The sequence below is a fragment of the Podarcis melisellensis genome, assembly GCF_964234715.1.
Source record: "Podarcis melisellensis genome assembly, chromosome: 12".
Taxonomy (NCBI): Eukaryota; Metazoa; Chordata; class Lepidosauria; order Squamata; family Lacertidae; genus Podarcis; species Podarcis melisellensis.
In genome coordinates this window covers 30,084,310-30,100,142 of record NC_138544.1, presented here as the reverse complement: position 1 = coordinate 30,100,142, position 15,833 = coordinate 30,084,310, and the positions used below count along the sequence as shown (strand labels likewise).

Below are 15,833 nucleotides of genomic sequence, written 5' to 3'. Positions count from 1 at the left end.
GGGGCAGCAGATCAGGCCTCCAAGGACTGCATCACCCATGGCTGCCACGGTGGCAGCGAGAGCTATGCCATGCGACTTGGAAGCTGTCTCTGCTCTGTCTCTTTAGCCGCCCTTCATAATGCCGTCTCTGCAGCAGCCTCTTGGCAAATAGGAGGCGCTTCTGATCTCCTCCCACTGTTGTTTCTGATGTAGACCTTTATTTGGCCCTTGTTCCTGATGTAGTTCTTCACTGGTGGAGGGCCCCCCCCTCTTGTGGTTCCCATCAGGTGCCAAAATGTCTTGGGCTGGTCCTGGGCGGTTGTAAAAGTGTGCAAGGACTCAGAACGACTTGTGTCGTTAATTGTGTGAGCAAGATGCACCTGAAACAACAGATACTTTGGCTTATTGGGTTGTTCTGGTTTTTATTTTGATTATATATTTTGTGTTTTTATATTGTGGTTTTTATCCTGTGAACCACCCTGAGACCTGTGGGTATGGGGTGGTATACAAATTTAACAAACAAACAAACAAAAACCAACCAACCAACCGCAATAGATATATCCTTGCTCTTGTAAGTGAAAGTCGAAAATGGAAGTGAAAATGGAAATGACTCACCACTGCCTAGACTGATTGGGATACATTTTCTACACAAAGGGGTCTGTTACAGCCTTGAGCTGGTTCAGATGACCAGTTGAGATTTGAAAAACAAAAACAAAAATGTTTGCCTTCTTCACTCAGGGGCGTTTTACCCATAGAGGCTAGTGGTGCGGGGCGCCAGGGCGCCAAGTTCTGAAGGGTGCCAGAGGCTGGAAGCGGCACCTCCCGGCATCAGCTCACCGCCCTCACCCACCTCTGCATGCTGTGCCAAAGCAGTGCCGCGCCCGGAGCCTCTGTCTGCCGTGGCCACCGCGGCACGAAGCGGCCAGCTGAGCCGGGAGGCGCCACATCCAGCCCCTGCCTCTTCCCTGCCAGTGGAGCTGTCCTCCAGCCACTGCCCCGCTGGCAGTGCCGTCCTCCCTAAAAAAACTCTGGGAAATGGGGGGGGGGCGGAGGGAGCTTTGCACCGTGGCGGCGGATATGCTTAAGACGGCCCTGTCTTCACTCCTCGTTTTTTGTGAGACACAATTAAATCAGGAAGTTTCAAAATAACCAGTTTCCCATTTGATCTGAACTGAGAAACCGTGGCTGCCAACTTCAGAACAAGCCAGAAGTTTGTTCAATATTCTGGCTTGTTTTGAAGCTAGTAACCAGAATTTCTAAGTTTGGACAAAATGGGAAACTGTGGTTGGTTAATTTCCTGGTTATGTCATGGTTTGCTCAGAGGGAAGGAACAAAGCGGATATGAGCACAGGTGAAAGGCTCATTCATATCTTAGCTTGTTAAGCAGTCATCTGATCTAACTCATTGCAATGCAGTTGTGCACCATTGGTCATAAAATACTTGTAAGTTAGACTCTTGCCTCAGTGTTCTGAGAAAGCATAAACTCTTCTCCTGACAAGGACAGGTGTCCTCTGGACTTGCCTCTCATGCTTTTTGATTACATAGTGGTTGTCACAATGGGGATTTTGGCATTTATTTGATTAGCTTTTAAACATGATGATAATTGAGCTAATCTCAAAGTAAACTTATTCCTCTCTACCCCATTCCCACATCTGTTGTGGGTTTCTGCTTATTGTATTGGGAAAAGTAAACTGAAAGATTTTTTTCAAACAAGTTGATTATTTGAGTAGGGAATATCCACTGGGCTAGGCTCCAGTAATTTCCATCTTTCATTGGTTGGGGACAAACATAATGTGCTCAAATGCTGCTTAGAAAGTTTCACATGATATTTAGGCAAATTAAGATAAGTTAACAAGCAAAACAGCTGTGTACAGTCGCCTTCGCCTTAATGTGAGTTGGGGCTTAGCACACCCACCCACCCACCCCCTATAACTAGAATGAGACAGACAGTAGATCAGTAGAAACGAAAAGATAAACAGTTACCCAAGCCATTAAAAATCCTACTCCTTAGTTCTACTTCCTTGACCAATTTGAGCCTCAGTGGCCAGATTCAGCTCCTGACTTCTGCAAGAAGGGCTGGGAAAAACTCCATACCCTCCAACATTTCTCTGATGAAAATAGGGACATCCTATCATCAGGTCCGTATAGTTAAAGCTATGGTTTTCCCAGTAGTGATATATGGAAGTGAGAGCTGGACCATAAAGAAGGCTGATCGCCGAAGAATTGATGCTTTTGAATTATGGTGCTGGAGGAGACTCTTGAGAGTCCCATGGACTGCAAGAAGATCAAACCTATCCATTCTTAAGGAAATCAGCCCTGAGTGCTCACTGGAAGGACAGATCGTGAAGCTGAGGCTCCAATACTTTGGCCACCTCATGAGAAGAGAAGACTCCCTGGAAAAGACCCTGATGTTGGGAAAGGGCACAAGGAGAAGGGGACGACAGAGGACGAGATGGTTGGACAGTGTTCTCGAAGCTACAAACATGAGTCTGACCAAACTGCGGGAGGCAGTGGAAGACAGGAGTGCCTGGCGTGCTCTGGTCCATGGGGTCACAAAGAGTTGGACACGACTAAATGACTAAGCAACAATCATCATCATCCTCATCATCCTCATCCCTCCCATCTGACTGGGTTGCCCCAGCCACTCTGGATGGCTTCCAACATATATAAAAACATAATAAAGCATTCAACATAAAAAGAAACTTCCCTATACAGGGCTGCTTTCAGATGTCTTCTAAAGGTTGTATAGTTGCTTATCTCCTTGGCCTCCAACATTTCTCTGATGAAAATAGGGATGCCCTAAGGAAAAATGGGACATTCCAGGATCAAATCAAAATCTGGGACTGTCCTTGGAAAATAGAGACTCTTGGAGGTCTGAGACTCCTGCCCAAGAATCTGGTGACCCACTGCCAGATAGCAAACACACCGTAGGGAGTTAGATGGACAGTGGTCTGACTTGGTCCAGCATCATGCAGCTTCCATGTCTCGCCTGATGCTCAGCTCAGTTGTTCTGGAGCAAGACTTTATTTGGACATTTCTGTCCTGCTCTCCATCCTAAGATCTCAGGATGGGGCACAATTATTCATTCCTCGGCTTCCAGGATTCTGTTGGAAACAACTTCTTGGGCTTTCATCTTCCCCCTTACAATGGTCATCTTCCTTCAGGCAATGGTAAAGAAGGTATTGAGAACACTAGGAGAATCCAAGGTTCAAATAGATAGGGTCCCAATTCACTTGCTGATTTCTGCTTATGGAGAGAGGAGTGTGAGGCTTACTTCCAGTTTGGCCAGGAGTCAGTAAGTAATGAGCATACCTTAAATTCCAAGTTCATATAGTGTGGTTGTGCTGGCACCTCTTTCCCAAAGCCCGGGAAGCCTCTGCCCACCTTAGGGAGGGAGGTGCAATGCTCACACTCATGACATCGGGACCTTGTGACATCACACATGCGACATCCCCTCCCCCATCATCCTTGCAAGCTGGTCCTCTGGCCCCAACTGTTCCTCTATGAAAAATTCCATTGCAAACCACTGCTGAATGGGGATGGGTGGATAGTGTTGACGGTTTGGGGGAATATGTGGCCCTCCAGATCTTGCAGAACTACAACTTCCATCATCCCTTGGCCATCAGCCATGCTCACTAGGGCTGATGGGAGTTGTAGTCCAGCAACGCCCTGAAGGCCAAAAGCAGGCTTCCTCAACCTCAGCCCTCCAGATGTTTTGAGACTACAATTCCCATCATCCCTGACCACTGGCCCTGTTAGCTAGGGATCATGGGAGTTGTAGGCCAAAACATCTGGAGGGCCGAGGTTGAGGAAGCCTGGCCAAAAGCTCCCCATTCCTGGTCTACAGCTTGCTATTTGCCAAGTTAGGTTCCTGATGTACAAGATGTGGTACTTCTCCAGAGGCCTAAATGCCAATTTGTGTGGCTTGCTTAATGTTTCTTCGCCTGACAATTATTGCAAGGCATTAATCTTAGACTTCAGGAGAAACTCTACAGTGGATGGTTGCCAATGCAAATACTCTTTAATTCCTTGAGCAAGCGGAGACACCCTTTTATTAGGTGCTTAAACAGCTTTCTAAAGCAATTACAACTCTTTTTTGGGGGGAGGGTAGTGCTTACAATTAAATTATAGTATACAGAATCTGCTGAAACCTACTCATCTGTGTTGTGTGGTCTCCGACTTGGCATCATAACTACACAGAAGGTTAGATCCTTAGACAGTTATAAATTACTTTCATGCCCTTACCTTACAATTATCAAAACAGCGAAGCTTTCTTTCATGCACTAGGCTATAATTCACTTGATATAGAAACGGTTGTTGGTTCCATCTTCCGCCCATCAGAATTGGGAAAGGTGGTAGGGAAAGGGGTGTTGCGCTGCCTTACCATGGAAGGAGTCATGGTTTATCTCCCCAGGAACCAAGCCCGTCCCTGCAATTACTGCAGGACCCACTTAAAAGCATTGTATCATCTGCACTGCTGGATGCCCAGATTCATTATGCTTAAAAGCAAATGGTCCACCTACTTTCACATAGCCTTCTGTGCCAAGATGACATTCCACTTGAGGTGAGTCCAGAGCCGGATTTAGGTTTGATGAGGCCCTAAGTTACTGAAGGTAATGGGGCCCTTTATATGTCCAGCTGTCCTTTGTCAACAACAAATTGTCGCTGGTTTTTGTGTTGAATATATGCTATATGGTAATTTATGGACCTAATAGGTATCTAAAGCCATTTGCACATAACAAATAGGAGCCTACACAACACAAAACACTGTTGCTGTGTGTAGGTTTTATTTTATTTGTTTTTTATCTTATAGTTTGGAAATGTACATCCAGTTTTTTTCCTTTAATTTTTTTTGGGGCCCCCAAGAGAGTGGGGCCCTAAGCTATAGCTTGTTTCTTTTATACGTAAATCTGGCAGTGGGTGAGTCTCCTGATCCCTTGTTGCCAGATATCTAAAAACATTATGACCCTGCTTTTCAGTTTTCAAGGCAGCATCCAAATTAGTAAAACAATGATTGCAACTATCAAAACTATAAAACAACAGAAAGCATTAGTCAGAAGCCATAAGTGTGCTTCACCTTGGCCAGTTCTAAAGTCTTCATTAATGGATATAGTTGGTGCATCAGCCTAACTTGAGCAAAGGCATCCCTCACTTGATACCTGGGCTTCCAAAGACACCATCCTTGCTAAATAGTGTGAAATCCTCAAGATCCTTTTCCCAGCTGTCTCACTGTAGAATACACGGCTCTCTTCCCTAACATAAACAACTGTGCATTTCTTTCTAGTTTGTGCAAATAGTTCCAAGGAACTTGAAACCGCTTTCCATTGTCCGATAATGAATTCAGTTTTCAAGCACAAATATGAAGCCTATTGTTTGGTGGCATAGCGTGAAATAAATATTTGTTTTGATGGGGTGGTTAGCTAGAAAAGAATGACTTGCAAAAGCCTTGTTGTCAAGACATGGCACTCTTCAGGGATAATTCTTGAAAACAGCACGATTGTGATGAGGAGGATTAATCATGGCAGTGATTTGTGCCTTAGAATCTTCCCATGGCTGTGGCAGTTGCAGCTCTAAGGAAATCTTAATTAAATTATGGTCATGGATATCATGAGCTGATATGACTGAATGATTTGGTCTATGTGTGTGTCATAAGCATTCATGTAATCATGACTGCTACTTTTAATTATTGTACTTATAGTTCTATTGCAGGGACGCGGGTGGTGCTGTGGGTTAAACCACAGAGCCTAGGACTTGCCGATCAGAAGGTCGGCGGTTCAAATCCCAGCGACGGGGTGAGCACCTGTTGCTCAGTCCCTGCTCCTGCCAACCTAGCAGTTCAAAAGCATGTCAAAGTACAAGTAGATAAATAGGTACCACTCCGATGGGAAGGTAAACGGCGTTTCCGTGCGCTGCTCTGGTTCGCCAGAAGCAGCTTAGTCATGCTGGCCACATGACCCGGAAGCTGTATGCCGGCTCCCTCGGCCAATAAAGCGAGATGAGCACCGAAACCCCAGAGTCGGCCATGACTGGACCTAATGGGGTCCCTTTACCATTACCTTTAGTTCTATTACTGTATATTGGATTTCTGTTTCTTTTGTGAGTTGCATTGGATATTCATTTGAACCGGAGAGTCGGGCTGAAGTATATAATAATATATAATGAAATAACAACAATAATCTCAACACTCAAAATTGGCTGCCATATTCAGAGAGGTTCATAACAACAAGCCCAGAAACTAAGAGAGCTAAGTACTTTGACTGATGCGAGAGTATTTCAGAGCTGTGAGTATGGTCCATTATCTGTTATGGTTTTTGAAGCTGAGTGCTCGCCTATTGCTGAACAAAGGGAAAGAGATTCCTAATATTTATGCAAGATCTATGTGTAGAGTGTTGTAGTGTAGAGAAGAGAATTCATGCCACCTCAAAGTGCACCTTACAAAGTGCTTTCAAGCAGCAAACGTTTTATTATTATTATTGGAACGATGCCAAAGTGGAATGCCTTGTGTTGTAGAAAATTGAGAGTGATACACTGTGAACAAAGAGTCACAATACTTATGAAGCTGAAAATTGAAAAAAAAGAAATGTTGCCTGGTGATTTCAATTCCATCTTGCCTTTTACAGCATCCTAAATAGGGACACATTGGGTTGAATGCCCTGGTGCAATAAAACCTATTTGACTGCATTGTACAACTGCAGGAGAAGGTAAAATAATAAGTACCTGGGCAGAAAAACAGTATCTTCCTGAAGTCTTTTGTCTTATTGCTCTAATTTCTATGGGAAGCCTTCTGTTAGAAGCAGATATTGTCATTCTACATCTCTGAGCATTCTACTCGTAATCTTATATACCAATAGGGAATTCATTTCCTCAAGTGCCAATGTTTATACAGCCAGCAAATATTCATAATATGAGAACTGTGCAAATTGCAGAGCTCAAGTTGTTAAAGAGGAGAACAGTAGGAGTGTACAAGATTACCCAGGTGGATACAGTAGATGATCTCCCATATTCTGGAGTCAGTGGATTGAATCTGGTGAAAGGCATTTCTAAATCTTGTTATATTTCTTAATTGGCATATCAAGCCAAGACGTCTGTGTCACCAACAACTGCATTACGAACTACCTTTGTTAATTATGCAATTTTCACTGTCGACATACTTTCTGCATTTAATTTTCCTCTGACCTCATTGCTTACAATCCAGTCCTAACCTGCCACTCCCCTGACCTCTGATCGATTGCATCACGGCTGCTTACTGAGAAGGAGAGGAGGGAGGCGGCTGCATAGTTGGCAAGGTGCAAATGCCCTGGCAGGAGCACCAAACTGGCTCTGGTGGAGAGCTTGCACCACTCTGACCTCATAGTTGCATCACCCTTCCCGCTCTGCCTCTGATAGGCAACAAGAGGTCAGGTGGGCGCCAACCCCCACCATGCTGTCCACTACTGCCTTACATAAAAGATTTGTACCTGAGAAGACAAATCAGCCTCTCACTGGGCTATTTCTTGCCTGACATCATGATGGGCCTGTTGGCGATGTTTTTATCAAATCTATCAGCCACTAAATGACAAGGGCTATGCATACAGGTTATTTATTTATTTGGATATGCCTGTGAGCAATGAAATTCTATTTGCATTTAACCTGATATAGCCTTTTTATAGACTCTGTAATAATATTTATCTTGCTGAGAGAGAAAGCTGTATAGGTAGGTTGGCTCTTTGAAATATTTAAGGTGTTCTCCATCAGCTACCTTTGCACTCCTTATCTTGGCAATTTCTCCTTTGTCAAATATTTACGTTGTCAACATGCCCCTCCTTGTCTAAATACAAGTATCTCCTTTGAATGGGTGATACAACATTGCACTTACCTTATTTCAGCTAGTTTGACTTTAAGCCAAATTCAGCCGGCCCTTCTCTGGTGAATAGGAGGAGAATTATAGGAATGGTGTCATATCTATCAGTTGGTGCATATGAGGCAGCAAGCCATATTGGGTTACTATTTTGCTCTATGCTTGAGACCTAGATTTAGAAATTTACTGTAAGCCAATTTTATAACTTTTTTCTTTATTAATTTTCTCTTGCTCTGTAGCTACAGCATTCCTGAATGCCTCTCATCTCCTCTTTCCTGCATGGGTGATTGCTGGTTGGTTCCCTCTTTGTAGCCACAATTGCTTATTTATTTTGTTGTTGTTGTTCCAATTTATTTTTAAAAGAATTATAATGCCAGATGAATTGTCCAATGCATTTCAACCAGTTTCCCCTCTATCAGAAGGTACTGCATTCCTATATCCACTTAAAAGGAAGCAAGTCCTATTGAATTCAGTGAAACTTCCTTCAGAATCAACATGCATTGAGTTAAACCACAGAAGTTCAATTGAGTTAAACCACAGAAGCATTTGTGCTGCAGCCATTAAAAGGATTCAATACACTCAGTATATAAGGAATGTATTTTCGGTTCTGTTTTCCTCAAACTATGGGTTGACGTCACTTGGATTTCTCCTAAGATGACCACGTGGGAGAACATCTGAACTGGCTCCTTGGCCCACCCTAATCTGTGTTTAAGTTATTAATTCAGCCTGCTCTTCCACTCCCCCTTCCTCCAGCACCATAAAACCTAAGGTTGTTTTAAGCCACTGAAATTAGAAATGATTCAAGTCAGGCTTCTCCAGCCTGACTACAAATTCTACCATCCTTGATTATTGGCTTTGCTTTTTCTCTGGGGGTACTCAAGGGTAGGAGGAGCAGGTGGCGCTGTGGTCTAAACCACTGAGCCTCTTAGGTTTGCCAATTGGAAGGTCAGCAGTTCGAATCCCCGCAACAGGGTGCTCTGTCCCAGCTTCTGCCAACCTAGCAGTTCAAAAGCACACCGGCGTGAATAGATAAATAGGCACTGCTGTGGCGGGAAGGCAAACAGCATTTCTGTGCACTCTGGCTTCCGTCACGATGTCCCATTGCACCAGAAGCGGTTTAGTCATGCTGGCTATATGATCCGGAAAGCTGTCTGTGGGCAAACGCTGGCTCCCTTGGTGTCAGGATGCTGTCAGCAGCTCCCAGCTAGTTGCCCAGAAAAATATAAAGACAAGGGAAAGTTTCTTACCGTCCTTTTTTATTTCAATCTTTACAGAGAGAGGCTATAGAACCCAGCCTCTTGGATCATGGTGTTGTCCAGAGTGAATCTTTACACCCGTCTCTCCCACTTCCTCTCCCACGTCTACGGGTGCTGCTATGTGCCCTCTGTCTTCGAGCTCTTTGCTCTCCTACTTTTAAGGCTCGCCGGGTTCTGGGAGATGGAGGGTCTGGAATGCTTTCTAATGACACCGTGTCAGCCAGCTGCCGCTTCAGTTCTGCCTGTTCCTCCTCTCCCATTCTTTCCCAACTTTTACCCTCATCTGCCTCTGAGCTGTGACCTCCTGCAAACCACTGTTGTACATCTATACTGTCTTCTTCCTCCTCCTCCCTGGGAGGGTCATGATGGGGAGGTGGTCTCCACCATTCCTCCTCTGCCCAGTCCCTGACACTTGGCCTCAAAAGTTAGATGAGCACCCCAACCCCATAGTCACTTTTGACTGGACCTAACTGTCCAGGGGTCCTTTACTTTTTTTTTAACCTTATTCAAGGGTAGGCAGTACAGTCATATTGGTTCTCGAACAGAATGCGTTCCGGGAGTTTGACTCCTGGAACTGTTTGAAAACCAAGGCACGGCTTCCGATTGGCTTCAGGATGCCTTCAGCCAATTGGAAGCAGCAGAAGTGCCAGACATTCCGAAAATCGTTCGAAAACCGGAACACTCACTTTCGGGTTTTGATCATCCGGGAGCCGATTTGTTCGGGAAACAAGGTGTTTGAGATCCAAGGTACGGCACCTTAAAAAAACCCACACAAAACATTAAAACTTCATGGCAAGTATTGGCACCTTTTATTCTTAAAAAAGGTACTTGATAGGACCGAAGGGAATCTAAAAAATCTGTAGGATTCTTGGTTGGGAAAGCCTCAGTTAAGTTCTTAACAGCCCTGGAGAGGGGAAACCCACAACCTGAAAATGCAAAAAGTTTGTAAATATGAAAGACATGTTCATAGCATCCCTGGAGTGGCTATTACAGCCCATCAGTCAGGAACTGTGCTGATGGCACCTATATGCTGCTCACAGACAGAAGCAGCCAGGGCACTCAAAGAAGGCAATGGCAAGATTCCCCCAGCACACAACCCTGCCTAGGCAGTGTCCTCCTTGTTGAGATTTCCATTCCACCTTAAGGAGCAGATGTGTGGAACTGTTGCATGTCACATGTCTGTTTACATTCCAGAACAGCTTGCTGGGAACTTCCGTTGTGTGTATAGCTTCTGCTTTTAGCTGTTCTCTCTGAGAAGACGGAGAGAGAGAGACGACATGTTTCTTTGTTCTGATTTATGATTAATAAATCTGTAGTTGTAGTATGAAGACAGGAGTGCCTGGCGTGCTCTGGTCCATGGGGTCACGAAGAGTCGGACACGACTAAACAACAACAACAAAAGTTGTAGTATGCTTTCACAAGCCTCATGCCTATTCTGTGTGCACAGTTCGATCTGCTGATAGATTGCCCGGGTCGCTGATTTATGTCGGAGCAGATGCCGATGAGTCTTTGCAGTGGGGTGGCTGGAAGGAGACGACCCAGCTGGGGCTAGCCAGCTGGCTTTGGGTGCTTTGCATGTAGACACTCCTGAGCAGCCATGGCACAGAGGAAAGGGGGCTTTCATTCTTCTCCCATGCTCTTTTCCCAAAGGAATTCATGCTCCCAGGCTTATAGGCGGACAGGAAAATATACAGCTATCGCTGTTCCTGTCCTTCCTCCTCACTTCATGGCTAAGAGCAGAGTCTGGTTGGATCTGGGAGTGATGTCTATTGGAGAGACGTCATCACAGAGTGACGACCTGGATCCCACCCCTCCTCACGCCTAGCTCCGCCCCCCCAATAATTTAAGAAAATTATTAGTTATATTATGCTTTGTAAAATCACAAAATTATGTTGGTATTTTTTATTTTCCTTGTTTGACGATAGTTACCTTTTAAAATACATTCAGTAATGAGTTAAAACAAAGCCACTCCCGATCTAGAGAGGGGGCGGGGTTGCGGGCTCTTGACCCATCAACAATCTCGCGGGGCTGGCGTCAGCCCCGTGAGAAGCGGGGATTCCCCCTAGCTCATTAATATTCACCGCCCACGGCGGCAGCCAATCGGCTGCCGCAAAAGGCGGGCCCTCACAGGTTCACTTAAGGTCGGGGCAACCCGGGGCTCGCCCCTTTCGTTCCCCCAACAGCAGCGGTTTGGAGGTCTTGGCCCCCCCCAATATTTTTTATAAGTCGGTATGGGCCCCCGCCCCCCCCCAATATTTTTTATAAGTCGGCGCCCCTGACTGTGGCCCCAATTCAAATCACCTCCCAACCGGCTTATTGCCCAAGAAAAATATCACGTTAGTATATCCCATCATGGAACTTTTGCACCATGCCAAATGTAGCCCTAAATCATGCAACATCTCTTTTTTTAAAAAAAAATCAAATTTCAAATTTTTCCCAGATTTCTCACGACGCTGCTAATAAAGCCATAACTAAAAATGACTGGGTTTTTTAAAAAAAATCATTTTGTTTATTTACTTACTTGAGTCTGGGTGCTTGGCTTTTGTTTCTTTTTATCGCAAACATGGTGAAAAGAAGAAGGAAACAACATCTGCTCACGTGAACAACAAGAATAACCCATCAATCCTAATTTAAACGGGCACATTAATCTAAGCAGTCCATCTGTCCAAATAGATAGCCCAACAACCGGATGATAACAAGATTATATGATCAAATACAGAAAGGGGGGGTAAGATATTCAGACCTTTGAGTAATGGATGGTGAGCATTTTATCTTTCTCTTTCTCTTTTTGTTCTGAAGGTCTTGGGACGGAAACCAGAACTTCGTGAGGGTGATGATAACGATGATGAGGCTGCTGATATTACCAACAGGAAAAGTGCCAAACTCTACATGGTACGAGCAGAATTGCCAGCTTGCTGCAGGGCTGTTTCTGAACAGAACCCTGTTTCAACTTTAGAAGTCATGACAATATGTGTTTGTTTGTTTTTTAATTACTTGAATGCAGATTTGTAGCTGATCTAAATGTGAATGTCCTGTATCCTTAGGTATCAGACGCCAGTGGATCCATGAAGGTTTCGATTGTTGCAGAGGAGAATCCCTTCTTGAGGGCAATGCTTTTGTCTGAAGAGTGCTTTATACTGGATCACGGAGTAGCCAGGAAGATATTTGTGTGGAAAGGTATGTGGCAAATCTCTTTGCTTCTCTTTTAACATTACAATATTATAATTTACTATTATAATCAACTAAGGCTTCTGGGAGTTTCGCTCTCCTTTTGCCGTTGTAATTTTTCCTTCTGCTTTGTTTTAACAAGGTAAAAATGCTAATCCAAGTGAGAGAAAAGCAGCCATGAAATCGGCTGAAGAATTCATTCAGCAAATGAATTATCCTGCCAACACTCAGGTATACCTCTGCAAGGAACAACCGTACTTTCCGTTTTTCCCCAAGTAAACCCCCACAGGTGACTAAGGTCACTTCCAGATGACCTGTTTGTCTGTTGTTCATCCTAATTTGTTTCTAGGGAGGCTAGATGATGTTGCTTCAATTGATACCTCACACTTTCGGGTGCGTTTTCCTTCCACTTCTCTTGTTGCAAAAGGTGTGGTTTTCCAGGGGTCGGTGGGGAGCATTTTTGTTGTGCAAGAGCACCAATTCAAATTGAATTGTGCAACCTGAATTTGCTGGTATGTGAATAAATCACACCGGAAAACAGTGGCAGTCTGAAACTACCCTGAGTATAGTTTATATAAGGCCAGCCACTGGTATTATTATTATTATTATTATTATTATTATTATTATTATTAGAATTAGAATTTATATACCGCCCTATACCCAGAGGTCTCAGGGTGGTTCACATAAAAGGATCATAGTATATAAAATTAAAATAAGAGCAATAACCCAATAATGCCCCCCCCAAAGAGCTACATTTTAAAAGGGTATGGGATGTTGATCACGTCAACCAAAGGCCTGGTTAAAAAGGAACGTTTTTGCCTGGCACCTAAAGGTGTGTAATGAAGGCACCAGGTGAACTTCCCTGGGGAGAGCATTCCACAGATGGGGAGCCACTGCAAAGAAGGCCCGTTCTCGTGTTGCCACCCTCTGGACCTCCTGAGGAGGAGGCACACAAAGAAGGGCCTCAGAAGATGATCTCAGTGTCTGGGTAAGCTCATATGGATAGAGGCGGTCCTTGAGGAATTGTGGTCCTGAGCTATTTAAGGCTTTATAGGTCAAAACCAGCACTTTGAATTGGGCCCAGAAACTAATTGGTAGCCAGTGCAGCCTGACCAGAATCGGTGTAATATGCTCAAACTGTCTTGCTTGGGTGAGCAACCTGGTATAGGGGGCTGAGGTAGAAATGATGAGGCCAGTCTAGGAACACTCTCACTTAAGAGTTCAAGTAGACTCCCCCTTCTGATATGGCAGCATGTTAAGGAAATATACCATTGTGAAAAAGTGGCAAAACTGTAAACTGGGGAGGGGGAACCTGCAGCTTTCCAGAAGTTGTAGGACTGTCATCATCCTTAATCACTGGCCATACTTGTGAGCCCTTGCTCCTGCCTGGTATATATTTAGAGATTGGGTTAACTGGCGATTGTTTTGCTTCTCCCATACATTAGCACACAGCGGGTACTCTAGGAAGGAAGGAGAGCTGTCAGTTGTAGGCTTTGCTTCTTGGTTTCAGATTCAGGTTCTTCCAGAAGGAGGTGAAACACCAATCTTCAAGCAGTTCTTTAGAGACTGGAAAGATAAGGATCAAAGCGATGGCTTCGGAAAAGTGTACGTCACAGAGAGAGTGGCGAGGATTGAGCAAGTTGAGTTTGATGCCACCAAGTTGCACGAGTCTCCACAGATGGCAGCCCAGCACAACATGGTGGACGATGGCTCTGGGAAAGTGGAGGTATTTATTGACATCTAGCTCCCGGGTTTCTCTTTTAGCTGCTGTTCTGCTTTACGGTCGTAGTTTTGCAGTACAGTCGTACCCTGGATCCCAAACACCTTGGTACTCAGACATTTTGGCTCCCGAACGCTGCAAACACGGAAGTGAGTATTCCGGTTTGCAAACGTTCTTTGGAACCCGAACACCCAACAGGGCTTCTGCGGCTTCCGATTGGCTGCAGGAGCTTCCTGCAGCCAGTCGGAAGCCGTGCTTTGGTTTCCAAACGTTTTGGAAGTCGAACAGACTTCCGGAATGGATTCCGTTCAACTTCCAAGGTACGACTGAACTTTGCACCTATTTCCCCCCACTCCCATACATGGTTTTATGGGGGGGGGGCTAGATTGTATATGTGACATACAATTGAGTCTGAGAACTACCTGGAATCCGAACACTGTAAATGGGGGAAGGGGTCGTCTGAATGCAGAATCCACTGCAGGTGTGGAGAGGTTTTTTTATGACTTCTGCTTTTAGCATTGTTACAAAGGTTGGGTGCCTCCCCCCAATCTTTGCTGAGCAGTAGCAAGAGTCCAGGGCATTCCAGGCACTCACCCCGGGGTCTGTGCTCCTTTGGAGAATCAAGACACAGAGGAGTATGTTGTAGCTTTAAGAAATATGCTTTGTTCACCTGTTTACACCTTCAGTTTGCATGGGAGGGGGTAGTCCAGATCCTACAGCATGGTCATTTCAAGACAGGCTTGGACCCCACATCAGTGCAGCCCTGGAGCCCAAGGCATCTCTCCCAGCAGGCCTGCAGCCAACCTGCCCAAGATGGATCCCAGTCTCTCTTCTTCTTCCTTCTACACAGCAACCTTTGCCAAAGACTCCCTTTTCCTGTCACCTCACAAGCTTCCAAACACCCAGTCTCTGTTCACACCTCAGGGCAATGGGGAAAGGACAGTTCTTTTCTATTGCCTGTGGCCTTGTGTTTCTTAATGGGCCTTGCTAGGCCAGGTCGTTTTGCATACACAACCTAGGAATTCCTCTGCAGCTGGTATTTCTTCTTTCATACCTCAAATAATCAAAATCCTACCATTTATTAATTTCTAGGGGGTACCCAAAATTATAACAGTATTATATTGGAGCCTACTATACTTACATTTAGGGGAATTAATGTAGCTCAGTGGTAGAGTATCCGCTTTGCCTGCAGAAGGTCTCAGGTTCAATCCCTGATAACGATAATTGATTGTGATGCCTAATAGTGATAGAATACATCTCATGGCCTTTTGGACCTACTGTTTACATGGGAATTTATTGCAGTGCATGAAAGCTTCAGCTACAATAAATCAGATTAGTGTTTCTGCTGCAACTATCACAGCTAACCAGCTCTTTTGAATCTGTCACCTTATCAAAATGCTCTGTTTTGAGAATTTTGCAAATGCTCTTCCCCCGTGACATCTTTCATGTCTTAGATTTGGCGCGTCGAAAGCAACGGCAGAATCCCTGTGGAACCTCAGAGCTATGGGCAGTTTTATGGTGGAGATTGCTACATCATACTGTACACCTATCCCAAAGGACAGATAATCTACACATGGTATGTTTAATGGAAGCCATGCTGCTGCTTAGATTACAGTACTGTTGTTTTTATCCTTGATGCGTTGCAAGGAGCCTCTCTGAAAACCAGTATCCCCTTTGGCGGCCGCAAGATGTTTTGGTGCCAGGAGCAAAGGGCAGAAAGATCCCTCCCCCATTCCGTAACCGGAAGCTGATTGGATTGGCAGCTGAAACATCCTCTCCCCACCCCCCGGAATCTGCCGCCTGAAGGAGCCACCTCACTCTGCCTGATAACATTGTGCCTGCATCAGGCCTTCAGAATCGGACTGAATTGTGC

The 15,833-nt window shown here is 44.9% G+C and overlaps 1 protein-coding gene across 1 annotated transcript in view; it reads left to right on the top strand.

Annotated features, from left to right (window-relative positions):
* The window catches only part of SCIN (scinderin), a 51,225-nt gene that overhangs the window by 20,275 nt on the left and 15,117 nt on the right, over positions 1–15,833 (top strand). Inside the window, exons 5-9 of the mRNA XM_081883253.1 lie at positions 11,872–11,964; positions 12,117–12,249; positions 12,383–12,471; positions 13,751–13,966; positions 15,415–15,536. Coding sequence (XP_081739379.1) covers positions 11,872–11,964; positions 12,117–12,249; positions 12,383–12,471; positions 13,751–13,966; positions 15,415–15,536 — 653 coding nt within the window. The remainder of the gene's footprint in view (positions 1–11,871; positions 11,965–12,116; positions 12,250–12,382; positions 12,472–13,750; positions 13,967–15,414; positions 15,537–15,833) is intronic.